General features: G+C 41.4%; 2 protein-coding genes and 1 long non-coding RNA gene across 3 annotated transcripts; 1 reads left to right on the forward strand and 2 right to left on the reverse strand.

Moving 5' to 3' along the window:
- Positions 1-1,795: 1,795 nt before the first annotated feature.
- On the reverse strand, positions 1,796-15,986 carry LOC145447104 (peroxiredoxin-2-like). The gene is made up of 7 exons (XM_080325526.1): positions 15,896-15,986; positions 14,695-15,843; positions 14,545-14,632; positions 12,327-12,417; positions 12,023-12,262; positions 4,143-4,308; positions 1,796-1,999 (listed from the first exon to the last, which is right to left on the reverse strand). Exons 2-7 carry the CDS (start codon positions 14,755-14,757, stop codon positions 1,949-1,951), a joined length of 699 nt encoding a protein of 232 aa, XP_080181652.1. The 5' UTR covers positions 14,758-15,843; positions 15,896-15,986; the 3' UTR covers positions 1,796-1,948.
- On the forward strand, positions 7,364-19,879 carry LOC145447106 (uncharacterized). The gene is made up of 2 exons (XR_013917455.1): positions 7,364-10,696; positions 11,297-19,879. It is a non-coding gene; the product is annotated as an uncharacterized LOC145447106 (long non-coding RNA).
- LOC145447105 (peroxiredoxin-2-like) lies at positions 19,808-26,385 on the reverse strand. The gene is made up of 6 exons (XM_080325527.1): positions 26,124-26,385; positions 25,628-25,712; positions 25,106-25,196; positions 23,940-24,179; positions 22,609-22,774; positions 19,808-22,549 (listed from the first exon to the last, which is right to left on the reverse strand). The coding sequence occupies exons 1-6, from the start codon at positions 26,172-26,174 to the stop codon at positions 22,502-22,504; spliced, it is 681 nt and encodes a 226-aa protein (XP_080181653.1). The 5' UTR covers positions 26,175-26,385; the 3' UTR covers positions 19,808-22,501.

Below are 26,385 nucleotides of genomic sequence, written 5' to 3' on the forward strand. Positions count from 1 at the left end.
TGTAAATCTGACTTGAAAAGGAATTCAGTGACTCACCAGCCACAAACCTCACCACATGTCACTGAGTCATAGCTAGATGCAATTTGTTTCTAGCCCGCTCAGCAAATATAAATCAACCATGCATCGTCTCAGGCTATACTTTTAAGGCTACTTGCTAATTGTTTTAACAATTCTTTTTGTAATTGGCGTTGTCTTCCGTGGAGAGCAGTACTCGCACTTTCATTTGAGTTATCTCATGAATGATTATGACTACTTTAACCTCTTGGCGTATAATTGAGTCAGGGGCCAGATTCGTAACAAAATCGACATATTATATGCCTAGATTGCCTATTATATTGTAACTTTATTTTTATTATAATGTAAAAAATCATTTAGTGGTGCTTTTCGCATCAAAGGCTTTTGCACCACGACAATTGATATAATATGACATATACATATGCAATAGAGTTGGCCAATATTTTTAACACAATGCGACTGCGTATTGTGAAATCTGAAGCTCTTCGAGTCTCGTATAAATTACAATACGTCGGCGATAATGTTGGCGTCATTTAAAAGATTACATAATTGGAAAGCAATATCCTTTCTCTGGACTACAAGTTGCAAATTTCATCGCATCTATGCTAGTTGCGAGCAGGTCCTCCGATTTATTGAGAACAATTTCTAAGGACGTTAACACTTTCCAGCAATATTCAACATTTGCAATTGGATCGCGAAATACCACGGGAATGAAATAAACACAGGATTTTTGTGATAAGGAGGATATAGTCACATTATGATGTCACCATGGAACAGCAGTTTCCCTTCTTCGTCGATTATTATTGTTGTGCACATTGTATCATTTTCTAGGTGTTTCGACGATAATTTAGCAAGTCGTATATTTTTAGCCCATGACATTTACGAAATCAATTGAATTTTAAATGTCAAAATGTTATATGTCCCCCAGAACAGGATAAACAACGTATTGACTATTTTGAGACGTAGATTAATATACGCGGGGAGGATGAAAATGGCATTCCAGCAGTAATTCGATTTTGATTTATCGCAGGCAGTACGCCCATTTGCGTTTACGGTACACGACAAGAGCAATTACTCACGGGTGATGAAACTGATGATTGCCGATATGTCGAACCTATAACCAACTTTATTCTAAGAATGAATTTATGCGACAGTCTTCATTCGTTTAAAGATCACACTTTGCATCAGTCCCGTGGATTTGTCCGCAATATCCAATGGGTATATATAATATATCGAGTTTTCAATTAGATAAAATAAAAAAGGGCAAAAGAAAACAGGAGACAAAAGAACATCGAGATAATCAGTTTTGGGCTCGTGTTAAGCGTCTCCAACGTAAGCGGTCGTGGGCGTCTTCAAGCGACAGCCCGCGTTGCGCTAGATCAGTCTCCATTGTCGAGCGCCATGTTCTCCGATTCCAGCCACCTCTGCGCCATGGCTCCGTGGGAATGTGATTGATGATGGCGGCGGCTGGTTGCTCGTCTTGATGCCGCACTAGGCGGCCGATTAGGCGGAAGCGTCGCTCAGCTGCCAGTAGACGGCATGGGACCGTTCCTGTGAGTTCTCGCAATGCGTTCGTGGATATATGCTCCGGATGGTGAATGCCGAGTGCATAGCGGAGGAGTGCGTCGTAGTTAGCGTTGAGCGTCTTAGCCAGCGTCTATGTCTCTGTCTTTGGGTAGGCACGGTACTACTAAGACCTGACCTGTCCAATATCCATCCCAATCATATAATTCAGCACCTATACGCCATCAAGCGACCTGCCAGAGCTACCACACGCGAAACGATTCACAGTATTTATTCACGGTGCAATTTACACTGGACTCGGCAAGAAAACAGTGGAAACGTTCCATTTGTGTATGCGGGGATTTGAACGAAAATTTTTATGCGGTCACGGACAGAGTTGAAGAAACGCATGATCACACACAGTGCTGCCTCAATTAACAGAGGAGAAATATTCGTTTGCGTCTCGCACATTCGGCTTGATCTAAAAAAGAGAAGATTGAATCAAGGCCAGCCGGAAATCTAATCCTAATCTAATTGCTGGTTTACCTATAACAGAAAAGTATAGTGCGAGGCGAGTCAAGCTTGCTGTACAAGTGTACAACCATTTGCTATTCTCGCGCTCATACGAATGATCTATGATTTGATATAAACTGAACTTCCTTCAATATCCTAATTTTCGTGAATTCACTAATTCTAACTCTAATCTAGTTTGGAAAAAACTGTGTAGCTATAATTCAAATTTTAATCTAATTTAGAAGAAAAAAAACTGTGTAGCTCTAATTCTAATTCCAATCTAATTTGGAAAAAAATGGGAATTTCCTAGTTGTCCAAGTCTGCTCCAAATAACTTAATACGGCAGGGGTGGGCAAACTTTTGAGCTCGCGGGCCGCATCCAACATCTGAATCCATTCGCAGGCCGCACTGTATAAAATTGGGATTGTATACACCAAAACGCAATATTGTTATTTGATTATATAGTGATGACATGGAGATAATATATGTATGCTAATTTAAAACAAACCAAACATTACTCTGATCGTACAAGCGTGAGAAACAGTGGCGAGATTTCATAGGTTGGTCGACCTCAATAACCAATTCGTCAAAACTATAGAGATGAAAGTCGGTTGTCCGGACTCTTAGGACAGGATTGAAATTTTAATCTGTCAGCAGCGATCTGTTCATAGATTTACAATTCCACTTTTGGTACAGTTCCAGGACACACAGTGCTGACAGCATCATAACCATGTTGGCTTCGAACACGCTTCTACAATGTGTAGATAAAATATAAATACCCTAGTTGTACGCATACAGAGAACGAATCTACCTAAGACACGCGTGAATCGTTTTTATAAGCACACCACTGAAATATTTAAAACTGGAGTGGCCAATCTGAAATCACACTCGTGATTCGAATTATGTCAATCTCGTTTAGGAATTCTGTGATGTTTAGCAGTTAAAACCTTTCAAACTGCGTGGGCCTTGAGATCGAGCTGTCGCGCCAGAAATTGAACCTAAAAGTAATATAGGAAGTAATTACCTAAGAATTGCTAGTAAATCGCGCCGAGCGCGAAAAAAATTTCAGTCGATCTCAGCTTCGCGCCCCCTTCAGATGCGCCCCCAAGGAGGGCGCGCCCCCCCCCCGTTTGACAACCACCGTCTTAGAATTATTATGCTGAAATATATACTATGAAAAAGTTTAATCAAGTCCCTGCATTAATTCGATTTTTAGTACGCATCAATATTTGTAATAAGTTTCTTTACAATCTCACGGGCCGCACAGAATGATGTTAAGGGCCGCATGCGGCCCGCGGGCCGTAGTTTGCCCACCCCTGTAATACGGAATGTGGTATTTCCAAGCGGCCATTGTGACAGCTTTGCTCAATGGAACAAAAACAACCATGTTGGACGCGAGGGAGAGAGAGAGAGAACTTGGCCATGCTCCCTGAACTCGTCGTAACTCGAATCACTATTAAAAAAAATATGCCGTGTTTGCATTCTCGATACCGTGAAAAATACAACAACCTTCAGATGTCTTCGGATGTCTAGGGCGGCAGTTTTGTGGGAACAGCTGGTCCATACTCATTCACTGTTCAGCTATCAGTGGCGGGAATGAACAGGTAAGTTGAAACAATAGACTCTAATGCCGTTCAATGTTTCATGGATTTCGTATAGGATACTGCAATTTATGGGATGTGATAGCAACCGTCGGGTTTGTGCATAATATACGCAGTCATTGGACATGGATTATCTAGACGTAAGAATTCCAAACCTGACTATTTCGTGGGTGTGTCATGAGCAATGAAATCATCATACAATTCTAAACAAGGTTTTACGGTAATGAACTTGTATCCAAGTAAATCCTTAATTAAAAAAACATTCGATTCAGACAGTGGTGTTTACTTTGGTCTATAATTGGACGGGAAGTTTTCATGCCCGCCTTTCGAAATGAGTTATTCTGTAAACGAGGAAACTTTCGTAAGGTTTCAAACAATGATTTCCAAACCGCCAACATCGTAACCGTGAGGAAATGCTCAGGAGTCGGAAACATTGTGCCTAAGGCCGGGTATACAATTAGGAGATACATTTGGAACAGCTTCGCCAGCTCCAAACGCCGAGATACTTACCGACTTGCCGCCAGGCGACCAAGATGCCGGGCAGACCTCGCCGTGCTCGTCAGTAAACTGGAAGGCCTGTACAAGCCTTAGCGTCTCTTCCACAGAGCGCCCGACTGGGAGATCGTTGACGCTGGCGTGACGGACTATTCCCTTTCCGTCGATAATGAACAGACCCCTTTAATAAAAGAGACAGCTGTCGGAACAAAAGCCATGTTCACGCCAAGTTGAAAAACGCGGTGTGTATTTTGATAATTTTCAATTTCAATGTACCTTGGGTTGGTTAGCATGGTATTTTATATGACGTTATATATTTTTGTCCCAATTTTTTTTTTGCGGTATATACACCGACTCATGATAATACATACACACGATCTGTGCATTATGTATACCATGAGCGCATGATATGGAAATGGAAGGTGCAGAAATAGCCATGTAATGCTTTTTAAGTGTTTCGCCAGTCGCCACCCATCCATGCTATCCCGGAAATGCTCATAGCCAAGCGGGGAAGCCACAGATACCAGTTTTACTGATCAGGTCTTTGGTCTGACCCGGCCGTGGATTGAATCCGTGCGCTCAACCATTCCGCTATCTTGTCGGTTTTTCCACTACAATAGTCATTTACACCAGCCCTATATTCCTTATTATGATTCCGTAGGTGTCGACTTGTAGCACGGCCCACTTCAAAGTTTTTAAGACACCGCTTACTTACGCGGATCACTGAATTAGCATGTCGGTGCCGGGATAGGGAAATTTCGAGGCAAATAATGTTCAACAAGGAAAAGATTTGAGGCGAGAAAGAACGTCTTTTAACACCTGCGGAATACCCATGGTATGTATAACCAGAGGTGGTCAAAGTAGACGAATGGAGCTCTAAAATGAACTGAAATATGAAGGTCTAAAGATATGAAAGTAGGTCTGTAGACTCGCATGGTTTTTGGAGTTAATGAGAAGGGGCAATTTTCGAATTTGCAGGTTGCATCTACTATCGCAAACCGACAGGCGTCATTACAAAGACGAGCAATTTTCGAAAATATTTTCAGTTACCGTATAGCAACAGAGCTGTTTCGCCCAGCTGTTATGGCAGTCTCACTCTTAAAGTGTCGCAAACAAACTATTTTCTCCTTTATAAAACAAAATGTAAACAGGATGCAGTTTTTCCGTAAATAAGGAAGCCAAAGTGGAAGTACACATAAAAATAACCCCGTCAGTAAGTAGTACTGGTAAGCAAAAAGTACTTGAGTATTTCCTAAAAGTAGAAGTACTTCGATACCGACCACTCATGCGTACATTTTATCATCGCCGTGGAACCAAAGTAGCTTAAGTCCAATTTACACAGTTTGAGAAAATTAACTTTATGTACTACAGTTATCATTTTCTTTTAGCTCATGTCTTAGCCATGGTTAACTTTGAAACAGTGCAACAAACATAAACATGGCTGAAAAATATGAAAACATGATTTTCCATCAATTTGAAAAATGGATCTCAAGCAATGTTCCCTCTAATTCTTCACGAGTCTTCGCAAATACGCCAACTCACTGCGCAGGCCCTTGGACAACAGTGCGCAACCCGGCCCCCCATAGGGCGGTAAACCGAACATCTGGGGGGCTTCGCCCCCCAGACCCCCCCGCAGGCTACACGCTTTTCACCGCTACTAATCATCTTTATCTGGACTTCGTTAAGTGGGCGTTTCGCCTAAACGCGCGAGGCGCGAAAATTTTCATGATCAAATCGGTCAATATCATCGGGAATTGCATATATTGCTATCAATTTCAATCCTGTCTCTGCTCACGTATAATCACATTTACAGGTAAAGCTGATCGAGTGAGATGTGTTGGAAAAGATTGGACCCCTAAATATAATTAAACATCTTCGGGCGTACCCGTTGGTATACTGACTTCCTCACATCATGCTATTTCGTGACCTCCTATCTGCTACGCCAAAAGATATTGAAATCTGGACATAAGTCACTTTGATTCCACTGCGACGATATAGTGACATACTATGGATTACTAGAAGACAGACATACACGCACGAGAACGCACTTGAAATCAATACATGCGATCGATGTAGGCCTATCGCGTTAAAACACTGATGTGACGTCTTAATACCGGCAATGGACTCATTACTATCAAGACATACAGTCAGATATAATGAATGATACGAATATTCAAGTCTGATTGAAGCAAGAACAAGATCAGCGTATGACCTTATCGACAGAAGATACGCGTTCAAACGATTCGAATAAAATCACAAATTTGTGCTGCTGAGAAGCTGATCTGCTGCAACGCCCTACAGTGCACATAGTTGCTGCATTTCCCGATCAACGTTTGCAAAGGGATGGATTTTTTCAACAATATTGGTGCTTGTACTTGCATATTCTGCATATTATCCTATATCAACATACGCGATCCGCCTGATGGAAGTGATGACTTCGAAAATTCGCGGCATGTAATTGTACAGTAAATCTTACACAATATTCATGACACGCGGAGAAGACTATTCGTTAGTTTCTCGCACTTAACTTCTAGCTAGCCCATTGTTATTTATAATTTTGTTAAACCATGTTATTTCGCCATTCCCACAAAGGATTGCGCTATTGATATGATATCAGTATCGCTCACGCGTACGATACCATAGTAAAAGAAAAATCTCTTTCGTGAGTCGCAAACGATTGCAAATTCTCATTGCTTCGCGGAGCGCAATGTTTGCCTTTTCGGGCCGCACTTGTAGGCCTACCTCGGTTTCAGACTTCAGCGATAGCACTATTTACCCCTGGCAATGTTCCCTCTCATTTTTCCCGAGTCGGAGCGCCTGCGCGGTGCCTTGGACAAGAGTGCGCAACGATTAAAAAAAAAGTCATCTCTTCGGATTTTTTGTGCGCAGCCTAGATTTTCTGTGCGCAGAGACCGTTTCAGCACTGCGCATTTGCGCACGTGCGCAGCTTAGAGGGAACATTGATCTCAAGTACAAGTATAGGGAAAACCTACTTGAGTACTCCCAAGTGTAGAAGTACTTTGCTATCTCTTTGTACACGTACACCTCATAGTCACTGAATCGCATTCTTGTAAAGTATTATTATTTGGCTTATGTTTTCGCCTGATGCGAGGGTTTTGCTACGTTTCGTTATCTTTTTTCCTTAAGCTAACATCAGTTTCCTAGTACTTGACCACTTTCACTGTCGGTGCTGTCTTCACAACCACACAGACGGCCCACAGCAGTCGCCAGAAACAACAGGAAGAGTTATTAATTGCGCTCGGCCCTCTTCGAGACCGCAGCAAAACAGAGAGCGCCAACGCGGGGATGATTGCGGCTGGTGCCGCGAAGCTAGGTACAACCACGATCGACCGCAGTTAAGAGCCCGACAAGTGCCGGAGAGAATTAATGCCGTCTCCGACAATTCCGGGATTTCCGTCGCAACAACATCGCAAGAGAACAGAGCTGTAGAAGCGATCGACGGGTTCACGGCGATTTTGTTGTGCGTTCGGTCTTCTCTTTTTTGCGTGCGTATAATTCAGCGTGTATACGTCGGCTGTGTAGCTCGATTCGGAAGTTCTTGCCATAAAATTGTGACAACATCGTTATTACATACTTCATTTGTTTTGCGGGTAGTATCAGAGCGCATATCAGCATTCGACACAATAACCAGCGACACTTCAGCGTTACTAATACACTTGGTCATGGCGGCCAGACTTGGAAAACCACATAATTGTAGTTATATGATTAGATTAATTGGAGCGAAATGCCGGTAATCAAATTCTAATCTAATTTGTGAAATGTATCTACGAACTCATTACGATTTTAATATAATTTCTGGGTTTCTTGAAAATGCTACAGGAGAACAGTATAGTGCAGTGTTTCCCAACCTTTTTCGAATCATCGCCCCCCTATCAATCGCGAAACAAATTTCACCCCCTCCCATATTTACGGATCCGATAAAGAGGATACGTAGTCGGGAAATTTATTCACAATTCAGATCGTCGATGTATTTACTAAAGAAGGGCATTTGACCGAGGTGGCAGGTGCTCGGACGCACACGTTGAGAACCACTGGTATAGAGCGAAGTGAGCCAAGTTTGCTATACGGACATTTGCCATTTTAGTGCCTATAAGAATGAACTTTGGTTTGATATGAACAAACTCCAATTAATTTCCAAGTTTTCAAGTTTTCGGGACTGCAGTGATTCTAATTGAGAAACACCCGTGCGGCTGCAATTCTAATTATAGTCTAATTTGGAAAAATGTACAGCTATAATTCTAGTTCTAATCTAATTTAGAAAAACTGAAAAGTTGAATACATGAGCAGTGGTTTCTTAACCATTTTGTCTTCGCGGAACCTCGTCGGACCGTCACGACTCCCGCGACCCCCCCCCCCCCCATTTCAAAGTTGGCTCGATTATCATGCAACTGTCATCTGTCTGGTGCAAATATTAACAGTAGGCTAGTGACAGGGGCGTAGCCAGAGGGTCGGGGGTCGAAACCTCCCTTTTGAAACGCGAAACCCCGTCTATTTGAAATGACCATTCTGACGCTAAAATTCAGTTGCAATTCACCAAGTCGTATTATTCAGTGTTGCGCGCGGCCAATTAGCGATAAGCGTGTGGCAAATTAGCGAGATTCGTCTGTGCGCATGCGCAATGTAACGCGACGCGTTCTCCCGCTGAGATGATCGCGAAATTAGGTCATTTGATTGCCGCGCGCCTGGCAATCGTCGCCGGCCTGATTTATTGCGTCTCTAACAAGCCTAGTTCCGCTGGCTTGAAGAATCGCATCTGCAATAGGCCCGGCGCGCACTAAACCATTGCTGGCCTACACAATCACATCTGCAATAGGCCTGGTACGAAAGATATCATCGCTAGCCAAACTGTCGCGTCCCGGGCCTAGCATGCTCCGGCTCCTATCTCTGGATGGCTTGGACATAATGCCGTTAAGTATATGCTGATTAGCGATTGTGAATAAAGAGTGACGTTGCGAAACTTCATGACATCGAATGCCCGCAAACATGTGCGTGCGTACCGCCGTACATGCGTAATTTATTTCCGCTAATAATCATCATAAGATGTGTGTCAAGGCTTGAGTTATAAAAGATGAGAAAGGTTTGAACCATCTGAAATCGGTGCTGTTACAAAACAGATTCCATACCAACTCGGACATTTGCCTAGCGCAAATGGTCGCCGAGGCTTCGTAATACGCGTGCATAGGCGCGCGTGTGTAATTATTCACGAGAGATCAGGGACTCGCTAGTTGACAGCACTTACGGACTCGTTGGCAAGCTCAACATACGCCTACACAGTCCTTTTCTCAAAATACGGAAATGAGTCGACTCGAGTCTATTTTTGTATTGACTCGACTTGGACTCTCGAGTAATTGCACATGCTGACTCGAACCAAGTCATATGACTCGAGACTTGGACGGCCAAGACCGACGTTTCATTGTAATTTCGAAGAATAGTAAAGTATAACCACACATATTGGGATTTGGATTATTGGTACTGGTACTTGAAAATGCGATCAGAAATTGCTAAAAGTGAGGAAAATTAGTGTATTATAAATGCGAACCATTTGATATCACCAAACAGAACTATAAAAAAGTGGGTTTAACAAATATTTAGCTGGAAACTGAGCAGTCAACACAATGCGTTGGACTCGGACTCGAGTCATAATACCGTGACTCGGACTTGACCCTCTGCTCGCTGACTTGGACTCGGCCTTGACTCGGTGGTGAATTGAAAAAGATTCGATTTGACTCGAGTCAAGACTATAAAAATGAGATTGAATTGTGACTCGGAACATTGTGACTTGGTTACAACCCTGTTGACCACCCCTGCTTCAATGTGATGGATAACAGGCATTATATGCTTTGTGGCGGCATAAAGGGTACATATTTGAAAGCTGACACATTACATTCTGTTATGACGTCATAATGAGTGATACTCGAATACTCGACTGGACGCATAATACGTGATTCAGAATCGAATCACTGAGGTACTCGATTTTGCCCAGCCCTAGTCGTATGCTGAAGTTTTGGTCGATTGCCTACCACAGCCAAACTGGGCGTTATCCGTAAAAATGTTGCGTGTGAACATGTATACACTATTCACTTTGGCGCAGTAATGTCACGCGCTCGGAAATTACCTGCGACTATTGCCAAAGAAAATATTTGCGCCAATTACTTGAGGCGACTACATTTGCGCAGTTTCGATGCTCCCCTACGGTGTGTCAAGACGGCAAATCACACGGGCGTCGCGCCCAACACTTGAAAGAGTACCCGGGCGTGCCGCAATCTATACATAGCGCCGAAAATTAGTTGATGAGAAGTGTGTCATTATTGAAAAAACAACAAACACCGCAGAGATTTCGAGCGACTGTTTACTGCAATTTCGCCTGCAGTTCGCGATGATCCCTCGATAAATCAGCCACAAGGCCTCCACAAGGTGAGCGCGCAGATAATAGCCGAGGGATGTATTGTGTACTAGTTTCGCGGCGCGAAAGAAAGAAAAGGTTTGCACCATCGAACGATTAAAAACTCAAGCAGGGAACTCGTGCCAAGACTCTACCAGACACGCCGGTAAACAATTCTACATCGAAAAATGGCGGTTAGGGCGACAAGATCTAGGAATCCGTGAATTCCCCAGTATATTTGTAGATTAACACCAAACAACAGCAATAGCGTATAGTCACGGGAGATGCCAAGTTAGATATTGCGTCTCTTGCATTTTAGGTTCTGCAACCCCTCGTTGACACGCACATTGTCGAATTTTTCGGCCTTCCAATTACCTTTTCATTCTGTCTACTCCACGATGCACAACAAACGTTGAATTCGGCACTTCATAAATATGGAATTATTATTATGACAGCGATACATCAGTACTATATTAATATAATAGAAAATGACTGTTTCACTGAATGTAAGCGAGAATTGTGATACACGGCACTTGGTGAATTTTGCATTAGAAATGTGATAATTGTTAATATTGAAAACAATGCATCAATACTGTAATAAATAATTTGAATATGAATGTTTCTCTGGATATGGGCGTGAATCATGATATGCAGCACTTTGAATGTACGCACTATAATGCATCCGAGCTAGGTGTTACCCTAAGTGCGGAATTCAGTTGTCGCCGTGAAGAGGACCTACAGACAGAAATATTTTAAACTATTCCAGCCGTCGATGGCCATTGGCCATAAAGAGCGAGCACGCACGGTAAGGGGAGTTCGTGTTAAGTCGAATTCAGAAGCTCTTCGTTATCCAGCGCGTAATTTGCCATTAGTCCGACTCTCACTTTTTCGCTGACGTAATCGGCAGAACGTAAGTATTGTTATTGTTACGCGCCTGTCTTAGTCACAATATCGCATCTGTTTTTTTCTGCGCACATTATACAGGAACACATATTTCTAATTTCGAATCCACCTACTTATTATACATATTATATCCTAGTTTAATTTAGTTTTAGTTTCTAATTGGCAGTCAAGATTCGATTCCCGTGATTGCGCGGGCACCGAAATCTGTGATACGATTATACCAATTTACTACAGTCCTGTTGTATCATATAGCAGAGTCGGCAGTTTACGTTGTAATATCGCATGGCGGCCTATATGTATCTGCAGCGATTTCAATTCCGTTCTCAACCATCAGGTTTCATGATCCCTCAATCGCTTTTTACACGAGTATGACTGTCTTGTTAAGAAATCTGACCAATCTATATTCCACAGGTACTCGTCTTCTCTATAGTTAAAAGATATTCTAATAGCCCAGATTTACAAGACTAAACTAAAAAAAACGAAGGTCTCGACCAACATGCATCAATGAATATAGCGGCATACATAGCGCGAAGAGAATTTTCAACTTGAAGGGGGGAGGGGGCAGTTACGGCTCCGGGTACTCCATTACCTGAGTGCGATTCCAGCTTTTTCCAAAAGCACTCCGTAGTCCCTGGACATGTCCTTGCAGAAGTCCGACAGCAACGGAATATTGACCTCGCCCAGACCGCCCTTATTACGAGGCGTGTTGGTCCACGCCAAATGGCTGAAATGCGAATCAGTGGACACCGCGATGATAGAGGTGTCCAGGGCCGCGAATTCAGAGGCCTTGTCGCTGAACGAGGTGATTTCGGTGGGACAGACGAATGTGCTGGTACATAAAGGGTTCGACGGTTACGAGATCGCAACTGCTGTTGCTAGAGTTCAGAACTTACAAGTCTAACGGGTAGAAGAACACAACCAAATACTTTCCGGCGTAATCGCTAAGCGAGATCTCTTTGAACGCCCCGTCGACTACGGCAGTGCCTACAAAGGTCAAGCGTCACGGTTAATTCGAGAGATTCAGGTAATGACAGTAAAAGTGGAAAAACTCTCAATCGGCGAGAAGATCTGACATGTCTAAGAGCCATGCGGTCGATTGAATGCCGCGCGACAGCGTAGCACAAAGCACGTGCACACCACGGGTTCAAGTATCAGCCATATGCTGATGAACGTGTCTTAAAACCTGATAACTCTATTTGTTTAATTAGCCTAATTATAGCGAAGTTACAGCAAGCGAATCTAATTTGCGAAATGATTCCATGTTCTAATTGTAATTCTAATCTAATTTCAGATTCTCCTGAAAATGCTACAGGAGAACAGTATCAGGGGTCGGGAACCTATGGCTCTTTTGATGCTAAAATATGCCTCCTTGATACATTTCGAATTTCGCACATTATTCCCAACTTATTTATCAATATTGCCGCATTGATAAATTTTCATAACGGCTGGCTTCATTATTCTTGTGATAGATGAGGCTTTATTGGGCCAAAACAGTGACGCATCCTGGGGTGGGGTAGTAGCTCAGAAACCGAATCATCTTGAAATTTATGCGAAATATTGGCAGCTGATAACTGCTCATTATTATCAATCCATAATAATAGATTTCCCGATAATAGCACAAATACGCGACCTTGCATCGGACCAATCTAATCCGTGAAGTTCGATACGAAGTTTACATGATAAGAAAAAAAAGGTACTGTCAACATCTAATCCAATATCATAATTTCATGTACCAACTATATTGCACGCCTTTAAATTTTGAGTAGTTCAATGCGTTAAGGTTAATTGATCATGGTTCACACATGGCGACGCGTTTACGACCAGCTCAGCTAAATTGTCCAATGCTCAACTCTCGGACAACCGGTTGATTAGTGCTGGCGTGCTAACATCACATCAGTGTATAGGCAGAAATATGGTGCAAACGACGAATCACATGTAGTGAACTTCGATTTCGTGCCACGATTGCGTCAGGAATCTTCAATTGTGACGTAACAGTCAGTTGAAGTCGTTTTGTGACTATTTCATAATTACCATTAAAAATACTGGGTCAATACGGCTCTTTTGAAAAGAAAAGGTTTCCGACCCTTGACTGCGAAACTAGCCAAGATTGTCGAACATACATTTCCCATTCTCGCGCATATGACAACGAAGTCTGACGTGATGTGAACGGAACTGCTGTATTTCCTTCTAATTAAGAGTATAATTCAATTTCCGAGATGTTTCGAATGCAGTTATTCTAATTCAAATATTCAAGTATTCTATTTCACTGCAAAATTTTGCGGGCCGAGATGGCAGTCACCGGAGGCAGAATAACGAATTACTCTTAGTTTTCAAGAGAAGTCAAGCAGGTTTCGCCTAGCTCCACTACCAGAGTTACCATATCTTACGATCCGAGAAAGAGGACGCTTTTCAAAAGTTCTAAAGCTCTAGTATCAGAAAAGAAAACTAGTTATTTTGAAAAAAATGGTCACCACTCTGTCCCGACTTTACCCACTTTTTTACGACACTTCTACGGTGTCACACTACCGACTCAGTTGGTTATGTTTTTACACTAATTCCACTTACATATTGGACTTTTTGCACTTTTGATTTTGTATAGTCGAAAGTAGTTTTGAGATACGTCTGTGTATACCTTATACGAGTGAAACTGTCATAGCAACCGGCGAAATAGCCCTTATTGTATCACGGAATCTGAATATATTGTAAAATTGCACTGATTTGCGACGTCGTTACTCTTTTTGCGCTAGTCGCGATGGGAGACCGTGCAATTCTGGAAGTAGCCCACCTCCGCATAACTGCAAAAAATATGCGACGCCTCAGTTGAATCAACTTTCTCAAACTTGAGTACTTTTTATACCTTCATTTTCTATTTCCACTTGAAGTAGATTTGGCATGACTTGGACATGGCTACTTCTACTTGAGTATCAACGCTGGATGTTTTGAGCATCTCAGGCAGCAACTCTTAATTTTACATGACCATCTGTACTCTTAACTATAAGTATAGAAAATTGCAGAAAGCACTACCCATTTATTAATTTCCGTTAGCTGTTCGAGCAGCTCAAAAGCTCAACTATAGCATCTGAACCTCCGAAGCAAGATAAAAAGGCTTACCTTTGAAATCAGGAGCAGGCTCGGTGACTTTAGCAGAGAAAAGACGAGTCGCAGACGACATAATTGGACTCGAGGAAGGGGCCAACATCTGTAGTGCAATCCAATCAATAAGGTAATGTCGGATGAAGAAATTTGGCGCAGGCACTGTACCTTATTGCTTGAGCGGGCGAGTAATCTGCTCGTGTCGCACAAGAGCTTCCTGAAAGCAGCCATTTTCGCGATTGCAATCGCCAACAATCAATAAAGGGTAAATGTTTAGGTGTCTAAGTGCTGCAGAAGTCCAAAGCTTTGTTAATTTCGTGCACTGTACAGTGTACATATACTGTACTATGTACATTGTACAACCAATCGCAATGCGTTGAACAAATTCGGTAACTGCAACTGCGAAAAATTGAACAATGAAATACACACAAGACATCAAGATGACACGTAACTGATGTACAAAACACAACGTAAGACGTAACATGTGGCACACATAGAGTACGGACAAAACAAATTTTATTGATAGTGTCCGATCACAACACAGTAATCCCAGCTGAGATATTATACGCGCGTTAAACAGGTTTTTATACTTTATAACGAAATGCATATCTCCAAATTACATGGGTTAACAGTTACAGAGGTTTATCTCATTGGTGTAAACGTAAACGGTGTCTTATAAAAGCTTAGAAGCGGGTCATTCTAGAAGTCGGCATCTACGGAATAAACATTAAGAAACTTGACCAGGTGTAAATAACCATAGTAGTCGACAAACACCATGAATACCACATAGGAGTGCAAGTGAAAAACGACTTTATTCAAATATTTAAAAAAGCGATTGTTTTCGTGCCAGGCGTGAATTGCTACGCAGTAAATCATATTTCCACGATGGTGTGGATTGTCATTCTGCAACGTCCCGTCAAAAAAAGGCCTACTTTGAAAGACATTGAATTCCAGTTACACTAGGAAATTGGCAAGCGAACAAAATTTGAGTTTGAGACCACTGATTTAAATAAAACTACAATAGAATGTATAAAACAATAACACAATTCTAACTGGCACTTCGCACTGGCGTTATCAGCAGGACACAAGGCCAATCACATAAAACCGGATAAAGGGTGACATAATATTATCATTTCCAATCGTAAAATAAATGAATTAAAGGGTTCTAAAGCGCCGCGATGTCAAATCGCAAACATTTTTGCAGCATTGAAGCATTCCAAGATGCGGCAATCGACCGGCCCAGGGAGGCCTATTCATGAATTATGATCAGAATAAAATTTTGTAGAAGTCCCTTCAATCTTCAACGACGGGTTTGACCTGAACGCAGTTCATAGGCAGTGAAATTGCGAATTCGGCCTGAAATCGTTACCACTACGGTATTCACCGACTTGTATTCCAACAGTTGCTTTTTCAGGACTATAATTTCAGTTGGACAAAGACACGTACTGAAAAAACAAAGTTATTGACATTAAATAAAACTATTTCAATCGGATATATTAAGAATATTAATAATTAGCAAAAATAGGTAAGAAAATATAAGTCTATGTATTTTTAGAATGAGTCGTGTTTGTTCTTCTCCCCTCAGATTTTGAGTCGAGTTTGAATTGCGAAAACAATTTTGCACAGCGCTGAAGCAAATCATGACATAAACGGATAACTTATAAGGCTGGTCACCATATAGACAGATATTCCGACAGATACAGAGATTATCGTTTCCAAAATGAGAAGAATTTTCTCCGCGAAGTGGTGACCAATTACAATTAGGTCATGAAGTAAGCAGGTCACATAATATACAAAATACCGTATGTTGATATGAATACATAAAATAAAAATACAATATGTTATTCCAGTGAAACCAAGCATTGATATTTCATTAAATTTACATTCGAATTTCTGAAATTCCAAATCAACAGCACGTTGCAACACACGAGATCTTGTAAGTTAGCTAAAGCGGATCAGTAACGAACCAGTTAAGATTCAATCATTTAAGGAATGCGGTTTTCCGTCGCACTTGAGCTGCATGGTGAGAAAGATGTCATTTCGGACTATAATTTCCAACGTTATCAGGTCGCCAGGCTAGTTACGTCGCAGTGATTTAGATTTTATTGATTTTCGCGAAATGAGATTTGCAAGATAGTGGGAAGCGGTTGGCAAGCAGCTGCTACAGTCATTAGCGGGTAAATTCGCGGCATGGAGTGGTGATAAAAACTCGAATGAAAACACCACAACAAACAGTGACAGAACGAATGCCATAATAGCGATTAGTTCCACCGAACGATTGCAGCACCCCGCGCGATACAGACAGGATCAGCCGTCAAAAAGACCTTATCGTAAGTGCCTCGCGGTCGAGAATAGAATCTTGCGTGCATCAATCGCGGGTTTCCCGACCTCAAAACAGAGCAGGGTTCCGGACATTTGTACGCAAATTGGTGTCGCGTTCATTGGCATGTTTCACGTTGACACCTAGTTTCCCTGCTCACTGCATGATCAAATTTGGTAAAACTGAAAATTTTCTGACTGAAAGAGAAAATCGCAACGATAGAACGATAGAATTACGACGAATAACCGCTGCATAATGCATTATCTCCACGAATTATTCAGTATCCAATTGGTACCCATTCAAATCAGGTTGGAGCGTGTTCTCTAGGTATCGATAATGACATTTTCTCCCCCTTCTCAAGCACAAAACGTTCTCATTTGACAGATAGCAGTGGATAACATCTCTTCCACGATCTGTTTCAGCTCAATTATGCCCGCCAGTTACTCGGAAACACGGGGGCGAAACCGGTGTAAGTAGAAAGCTTCTGCGTTATTTCTCGTTAGTACCGCGTCGGTGTAATAAAATTGAAATATATGAAAACGTGAGTACGTCTCGTTGTATCGGAATGCACAACGTACAGTTGCATACTCCCACGCATCCTACGTGAAATATGAGCCCGAATCAAAGATTTGCATGCGGGGAATCTTTCCGATCGTGCGTTAGCAGCGACACATCGTCGCGTAGTTACATGACCCGCCCTGCAGGCCTTCAACAGGGCAAACATCACGAGCATCATAGCCAAATCAGACGTTGGCGAACGTGCATTCTGCAATTTATAAATAGCTCTCGGAATCAGTGAATAATAGGCAGGTTATTATCGATAAACAGAACAGAAAAGAATTCGAACGAATGTTTACAGTGCTCTCAGTATAGGGAATCTCGTGCCATCACGTGCCGCGGTACGCCAGTTAACAACCCAAGATGAAAAGGGGCGGTTTAGGCGACACGATCTGAAAATCAGGAAATACCACTGTCTGAAGATTAGTCGGTTTCCACTAAATAACGTCATTTACGCGGTCAAAGGGGCAAATGACGTTGTTGCTCTTCTAGTACTAGTTTTATGTAATGTTGCGGCATTCTTCTGCAACGCTGCACGGGGCATCCGCGATATTAACTCGAAAAAATTATCTGCCTTTACGAACTGTTTTCGGGTGACACTTCTTAACAACGAGCTTTTCGAGATGTTACAAACTCCGAGTACGAATCTTCAGACGTGGGCTGCAATAGATTAATCCGAGTCTAGTAAGCCGAACGTGTGTTTTGTGTGTTCAAGATTATATAATAGACATGTCGTATAAATGAAAAATATGAATGTATCTGATTTTTGTTTATAGCTTTAGACGGAATACTTTACGGATGGTAATTTCATAGCATTGTACGCCACGTATACCGCCTATAGTTTTCGAAGGCAGAAAGACTCTCCGATACATATTATTACCTCAGCTTGTAATCAACGGTAAAATGCATTCGCGGTTTACATTCCTCTCGCGTTCAAGCGCCAAGTCAAGAGTGCGACGAATAGCTGTGCTCAATATCCAGTATCCAAGCGACCCGCGCTCTGTGGTGTCAACATAGGTGGCGCTTTCGAATTCGGGTAATATTTAGCACAATTTTAATTGAAAAGTAATTGTATTCTTTCGATTTCGCAGCGGATACAGATCGGCCACTGGAAATCGACTCGCGTGCTCGGGGTGTTGATCGAATATTTCAGTTTAGTTCTTGACGGCTGAAGAGCATTCCCATATTTAAAGCTTTCAATTTAATTATTGCACGGTTTGAGCCAATCGGCGTTGTTCTTTCAATTCTTTTGGTTACTTGTGGAAGACAGGGTTTTGATTAATTCGTGGTGTAGAGATTTGTTGTCCAAGTTCCTTCGTACCCCATTTGCGCTTATTCCAATTTACATGGAACAAACAAACGGATACTTTCCCGCGAAATCTCATCACAGCCACTCCATGCCGAACCGTGAACCACAGTAGTGTCTACTCTACAACAGTGGTTCCCAAACTTTTTCTGGCTTGTGGCAGACTAGAGCAATTATCAAACACTCGCGGCACACTTGGAGGAAAGTTGCGATGACCATATTTAGTCCTGGTTAAAGATATTTCTGATTTTGTATATGACAATGGTCGGAAGCCCTTTTTGTCGAAGGAGCCATATTTACCCGATATTTTCAATTGTCAATGCCAATCCAGCGTGACGTCGCAATTAAATATTCGTAACGTCATGGCTGAATTGATTTTTGATTTAAACACAACCCTGTGTACGACTGAAACGAGGTTGCATTACTGGATAAATTACCCGTATTTCTTCGCTTTTTACAAGCAATCTCTCTCCGTGTACTGTACTACTTTTAATTTCAGTCAAAACAAAAAACAAAAAAAACAATGTTCACATAGTCATGGAGATGCACAATGCACATGGAAATAAAATTCCGATTGCTCATACACCCATGCTATAGGATTTGGACGAAGAATGTCATAACTCATCTATTTTTGTTTCGTAAATCAATGAGCTGTTCTTCTGCATTAAAGTTGCTCGATTCACAGCTTCCAAATGGACTAACTACCCATATAAAGTTGTGAACAAATCCTGAGGATTATTATTACATTGCAATTTGAAGTCCGGAAGTCAGTTTACGTTTTGCGATAAACACATCATTGACAATATCTGATATCGTTCAGCGCCTACACGTCGTCGATTGGCCCACCTTTTAAAATCAGGAGATAGCCCGGTGGCTACGGATGAAAAAAGTCGATTTGTAGACGAAGGAATTGGGCAGTGGCAACATCTGAAGTGGAAATCTAACAATATTATCGAGGTCGGACAACCTGTCACGGCGCACTTTACCTTGTTACAAGGGGCCAGAAATCTGTTCGCCGGCATCCTCGTGAAAGCAGTCATTTTCGCGATCAGTATAGCCGCAAATCTACACAAGGTTAACTTTCAAATATCTAAGTGCTGCAAAACACAGACGCATTATCAATTGCTCATTTAATGACATGTATAATAAATTCCACCGGTGTTTATAAAGCAATTAATTATATCAAAGCTGCAACGAATGAGACTGCAGACGGCATGGTAACTACCAACACTTCCTCAGAAAACGACACACGTCGGCAGTAGCATGCGACACACAAATCGGTAATAGCATTCTTAAATGAGAGGATTTTATTGGCAGTATACCGGGTGTGATACGGAGGTGGTCGTCTGGTCAAACCCTTAAATGGGTTCTCGAGAAGGAACGCCGTAACTTTATATTGAACAGCAATTAAGTGGCGACGTCTGAGAAATGGCAAACCAATTCTAGTATAATATATAAGTCGAGGGGTAGGGGTCGGACACTTTTAGCAGATAATCGAAACAGGTGCATTTATCTAATGCCAGGCATCGCAGAAAATGGATATTATAAAGCTCTGATCTCATTCGGGCGGAATTAAGTTCTAATAGGTCGGGCGCAAACGTATCTTATGCCCACAGGCAGCAAGTACAAGTTGTAATAGTAACCGGATCAATTACGATAACAAAAGATTTCATAAAATTCATTCGAATAACTTAGTGATGGTAATGCAATAGAGATGCCTAATTCTTTAAACACCAAGCAAAAACAGATAAAATATACTCGCTCCGTCTCCCAGCAGTAGTTCTCAACCGCCGGTCCGAGGCAAGTTTCCTGCCGGTCCGCCAAAGTCAAATATACTAGAACTTTCTATCTCAATTCCAAAATGCAACAGGTTGGGTGGTTGTCGATTAATTCGAGAAATAAAACATGGAATTTTAAATGTATTTAGAAGTTTGGAACGTACTTTTCTGCACACTGTCGTAAAAGTAGACTATAGCGAGTCTACCTTGAGCGCACGTCACAATGTTGCAAGTGCCGTAGGAAACTGTTTACAAGTAGCAACTCGTTTCGGGCAAGTTGTATGTGAGAGCTACGGAGAATTTTAAACGAACTTTCCGACAGAGCAATTAAGCGTCGTATAATAGAGGCTATAGCAAACCGAGAAGTCGCATTTCTTTCAAACGATACCGAATAATTATAGTCAAGTTAGTGGTATTTACTGAACTTTGCGAGCTCTTTGCCTTGCCGAAACTTCTATAAAACCACATACAAGTATCTTATATCAAAAAGACAACATCAAATGATGTTTCCAATACTACATCGAGTAGCATTGTAATTAAATTCATAGTTAATTGTGATTTTTGAAGTTTCGCCGGCCCGCACCATTTGTTTTGGAGTTTTACAGGAACGCGAGGTCAAAAAGTTGAGAATCACTGGTCTATAGGGAAGTATTCTCATTTTCGAACACACAATCAGCGATCTTGTCAGACAGACGGATGATGTTTGTCGGGAATAAAATCTCATCCACAATTGGCTCCCGTCAATTACCAGCGATTATTCTCAGGGAAAATATTTGCGCCCATTACATCTGTGCGTTGTTTCGATGCTATCCACAGGTCATCGACACGGTAAATCACACGGGCATCGCGCCCAAAACAATGCGCCCGCGTGTTATACATAGCCCCGAATAAAAAAAACACAGACAACGGGGATTACGAGCGATTGTTTACGGTAATTTCGCACGGAGTTCACGATCTTCCCTTGATAAATCAACGTCGCCTACAACAAGGCGAGTGGAAATAACAAAGGTGACATGTAACGTTTACGAATTTCACCACGAGAAAGAAACAAAAAGGTGGCGCTCTCGAAAGATTAAATGCCACGCATGCATCTCGAGCCAAGACGCGATGTACCACGTGAAAAAACAACAGAAGGTTTGCAATCACGAGAGATTAAAACCCACGCATGAATCTCGTTCCACGACACGACCATGCACGCCGGTAAACATTTCTAGATGGAGAAATGACGATTAGGGCGACACGACTTGAGAACCCGTCATTTCCACCAGTACCATTGTGTTAATTCACACCAGAAAACGGCAGTGACGTAGTGACGGGAGATCCAATGGTAGCCATTGGTCCACTCGCATGATGGGTTTGCGATCCCGTAGTGACATATTCTCTCGTAAAGCCACAGCGTATCTATCGTATCACTAAATCGTTGAAATATTCTGACCCTTCAATGAAATCTTCATTCAGTGTAAAGTGTAAACCATACTTCGATCTCATTCGGACGGAACTCGTTTCAAATTACATTTGAGCATTAAAGCATGTTTGGCACACAGGCAGCAAGCACCACTAGAAGATGTAACAGTAAATGGATCGGGATGACATAGGATTGGTAAAGTTGATGAGAGCAATTCCGTCTTCACCACAATATCATCTCATCCGGGCGGAATGAAGTTCAATTAAACGGAACGTCAAAGCAGGATGATATGAGATTGATAAAATTGATTGTTTGTAACAACTCAGTGACGTTAACGAAGTGAAGCTACAACGTTGTTGAAAAAGCGGCATGTTTCGATTGCATGGGAAGTAGGGAACCCGCAAAAATAGCAAGCATAATCAGATAAAATACGCGCTCTGCCCACAGGGAAGCACAATCTCGTTTACTACCACACAACCAAAGATATTAAAATAAAGAGATACATTGATACAGCTCTCTAGCGCCATGATGAGATGAAAAGTTGTTGCAGATGTATTCGTACTGAAACAATTCACGGTACGACAGCCGATTGACGAACACGCGAATCGTCAGATTTTACTGAAGTACTCCTTTGAACCTTCAACAGTGGGTTTGATCTAAAGTAAACAAAGTTGATAACACGCGGAAATGTGATAAGTAGAACACTTTTGCGTACCGATTCTTCGCCCGGCGACCACGAAGACGGACAAAGCTGGCCGTGTTCGTCGGCGTATTGAAAAGCTTGCACCAATCTCAAAGTCTCGTCGATTGACCTCCCGACCGAAAAATCGTTAACACTCAAATGCCGCACGGTTCCGTTAGTATCTATGATGAACGTGCCTCTGCAAAACGCGAAACTCTATATTCATTTACTACTATTATAGAATCAGACGCGGTCAGTACTCAACTAGTTGCGGATTATGAAAATCCAGTAACTTAGAGAAGTCTGACATGTACTCAGAGGCGGTCAAAGAACGCGCTGAGGATACTCAAGCAGAAGAGGAAGTCATTTCGTACATTTTTACTCAATTACAAGTTGAAGTAGCAATTTTCAAGACACGTCAATACTACTTGAACGGAAAGTATAAATTGAAAGATGTGAAAAGCACTCAGGTTTGAAGAAGTAATTATAGTTGTAGACGAGCCGTTACAGATTCATGTCCTTGCCAGCTTTTAAATTTGTAAGATGCAAGTGTGCGACTTACATAGAGTGATTCACGGCATCATAAATTGGTGCAATTTGTAAAATTATACGCTTCTACCCTGATACAGGGGAAACAATGCCCAGTTATTATGAATAAATATAATTATAAAATTGATGCAAATTCATACAAAAAATTCTTTTTAGTTTGGCTTAGAAAAAACCATCGAAGTGCAAGTACGGTAATCTAAATCACAACCGCCAAAGTAGTATTCAGTACATAGCCTATTCAAGTTTACGAAAAAGTTACTGAGCCCTTTTGCCTGTACCTTCTTCCAGGTAATCGAGCATATTCCGCTATTTGCAGTTGTTACTCAAGGGTATTGCTTTGCTCTACTTCTAATTCTACAAGTTTTGGAGCAAGTGCCGATTTTTTTTTTAAATTTGCATAGCATAGGCACCATTTTTATCATCGAAACCGTTGTCCAGATGGGTCAATATAAAATAATTATCTTCCATGTACCAAATTCACGTAATTTAGTTATGAAAATATTTCCTTGCATTACTCACAAATATGCATTTTGTAATTTCAAATGTTGCTGTGACCACAACCAAATAGACCTCACATACAAGTTTCTTTTCTGAGATACTTGTGTACTGCAGATGTATCCAATGAAGTCAATGCCTCGCGTGAATATCGCTCAATACCATGGCACGATATCTGTTTGAAGTAGTTTCAGTGTTCCTACTTTTCCCAATTTAACTGAAGTGGAATTCGCTAGGTCACTACCTGTGCTGTACTTGAGCAGCATCAATGCCTACTTTAACTGCCTAAGCACAAAATTAACACTATAACTAAATTTTACCTCAATGCAACGCCGGCTTGCTCGATGAGTACTCCGTAACTCTTTGATATGTCCTTGGTGAAATCGGACAATAATGGAATCTTGATATTGCCGAATCCAAACTTATTTTTTGGGGTGTTGATCGATGCCAGGTGGCTGAAGCGAGAATCTGTGGAGACCGCGACAACCGATGCACTTATCGATTCGAATTCAGGTAGTTTCTTGTCCAGGTCAATAATTTCAGTGGGACAAAGAAATGAACTGTAAATACAAAGGTATTACATCATTGAGAAGTGTTTCCGCATATACACCTATAACCAGATGTGGCCAAAATCATCGTTGGTACTCAACTCAAGTACACGTAGTAGTAGCAATTTCCAAGTAGGTAAGTAAAATTTAAGTATTCTAGGCCTAGTTTTGCATATAAAACTTAGAACTGTTAAGTAGAAGTGGAAGCAACTACTTCAAGTAAGCAAAACCAACTTAAATGCTCTGAAAATGCAGAAGTACTTACGGTAGTTACTGATCAGTGATCCTCCTGCTTATAACCTATCTCATGTTTTGCAATTACTTAGTAAATGAAAATTCACAACGGCCGAGATTACTTAGTGCTGGAGCATCTGTCATCGTGATTGGGAGATTGTGTGTCACACTGTTACCCGCCTAGGTGGGTCACACACAAGACTAATGACTTGCTTGTAAAATTGACATCCACGGCTTAGGGCCTACCCACTGGCTAGCATGGTGATTGGTGAGGGAAAGTATAAATGAACTCAGTGAAGGTCGCATCTCTATCGTTAAAGCACCTCAATGTTTCAGAGAAAAAATTAAACTTTGTACTCCTCTACTGTGGCCAATTCAATTGCTTTGAATAGACATCATGTTAGTCGGGCTACCCTAAAGAATGCATACAGATGTTGATTAAATGGATCAATTTATTGGTATAGCTATGTAAGGTATATATAATTGTGGATTCATTCAATACATCGAATCATTGATTTGCGAATCTACATGTCTGTGTTGGAACCGATTATAGGATCGGAACTTTCTAATATTCTCCTTATGTTGACAACTAAGCATGCAAATGCAGAATTATTTCAACTTGGAAGTTTGTGAAAATATTGTCATTTGACAAGCGTACAATCACTTTAAATTACAGCATGCCATGATATGAAAATGCAACTTACAAGTCCAACGGGTAGAAAAACAAGACAAGATATTTTCCAGCATAATCAAGCAATGAGATCTCCTTGAATTGCCCGTCGATTACAGCAGTTCCTGTATTTACAATTTAAAAGTCGTTACTCTGTACGAGAGGATAATTTACAGTAACCCGAATGTTTGAAAAACTAATCTGCAAACTGCAATGAATTAGCAAATGCGAGTTTCAATCTTCCTTAGGCCACATAATCAGCAAGGGATTTGTCATTATAGGAGACGAAAGGGAGTCATATGTCAACAGAGATCAGTGTTGAGATTTTTCCTTATTATAATTTTCAACAGACTCAGGGCGTCTGCTTAAATAGAACATAGTAGGTTAGAATTACTTCGAAGTTGATGAGTATGATCTGTTTAGGGTTGAACAGCAACGAATCATAACTGTTGTTGCTTCTGCGATAATAAGGAAAGCCGTCAGCAGTGTTTACCAAATACATACCGATAACTACCAAAAAGTAGGCCCATATAGGCAGCTACAAATAAAAATATACCCTTAAAATCAGGAGCCGGTTGAGTGACTTGAGCAACAGGACTTCGAAAGCTGGTTGATATCATTCTGCATTGTAGCTGATGTCTCTACAAAAAAGAAAACCCATGGAGTAATTCAGATAAGTACACTCAAGCCTGACTTTAAATGGAATCGGTATGGAGCCGCAGTGCTTAACAAAAACAGTGAAACCTGTAATCGATGCCCATGTCTTGCCCTTCTTATTCATGAACGAAGCAAAAATGACGTAAGTCATACGTTTTATTATTTTGCACGAAGATTGAGAGAAGTCCATTTAGTTTATACATTATTTTATCATTTCAAAACACCACAAAATTGCAATAAGATGAAATAATACGGTAGGACTTGGTAGAAATGACTTGTAGTAGCATAGCCTAGCCTATCTATGGTAGTCTTTCAATCAGACACCCACCTACCTTGGCTGGCCCAGAAAGTGTCAGTCATAAAGTCAGATAGACACAACCAAGAATTTAATTTACCTGCATACGGCAGACCGTCGCACAGCCGTTTGCAAAGAGTTTCCTGAGCATTTTTCAATGAGCGTACCGTACTGCGGAGTCAACCGATCGAAGAACAAGCAAACTAAAGTGAAAAATTAACACTTTTAAAACGCTTGCATAGATAATATTTCGTGCAAAAGCTCGCATATATGACATGAATACCCAAAGGCACGTCAAAATTCTATAAACCCTCAACACACAACGACTTGGTATAACACGCTAAAGCCGCAGATGGTCGACT

The sequence above is a fragment of the Botryllus schlosseri genome, chromosome 9 (genome assembly GCF_051294905.1).
Source record: "Botryllus schlosseri isolate E-star chromosome 9, Bs_hap1, whole genome shotgun sequence".
NCBI classification, from domain to species: Eukaryota; Metazoa; Chordata; class Ascidiacea; order Stolidobranchia; family Styelidae; genus Botryllus; species Botryllus schlosseri.

Excerpts from the sequence above, each read along its gene's own strand:
- LOC145447104 (XM_080325526.1), bottom strand. The coding sequence starts at position 14,757 with ATGGCTGCTTTCAGGAAGCTCTTGTGCGACACGAGCAGATTACTCGCC. Across the intron at positions 14,633-14,694 it reads TCGCCCGCTCAAGCAATAAG|ATGTTGGCCCCTTCCTCGAG; the intron begins GTACAGTGCCTG and ends ATTGCACTACAG. Across the intron at positions 12,418-14,544 it reads GCCTGCTCCTGATTTCAAAG|GCACTGCCGTAGTCGACGGG; the intron begins GTAAGCCTTTTT and ends TGACCTTTGTAG.
- LOC145447105 (XM_080325527.1), bottom strand. The coding sequence starts at position 26,174 with ATGCTCAGGAAACTCTTTGCAAACGGCTGTGCGACGGTCTGCCGTATG. Across the intron at positions 24,180-25,105 it reads TTTTTCTACCCGTTGGACTT|TTCATTTCTTTGTCCCACTG; the intron begins GTAAGTTGCATT and ends TTGTATTTACAG. Across the intron at positions 22,550-22,608 it reads GGTCGCCGGGCGAAGAATCG|ATCAAACCCACTGTTGAAGG; the intron begins GTACGCAAAAGT and ends TGTTTACTTTAG.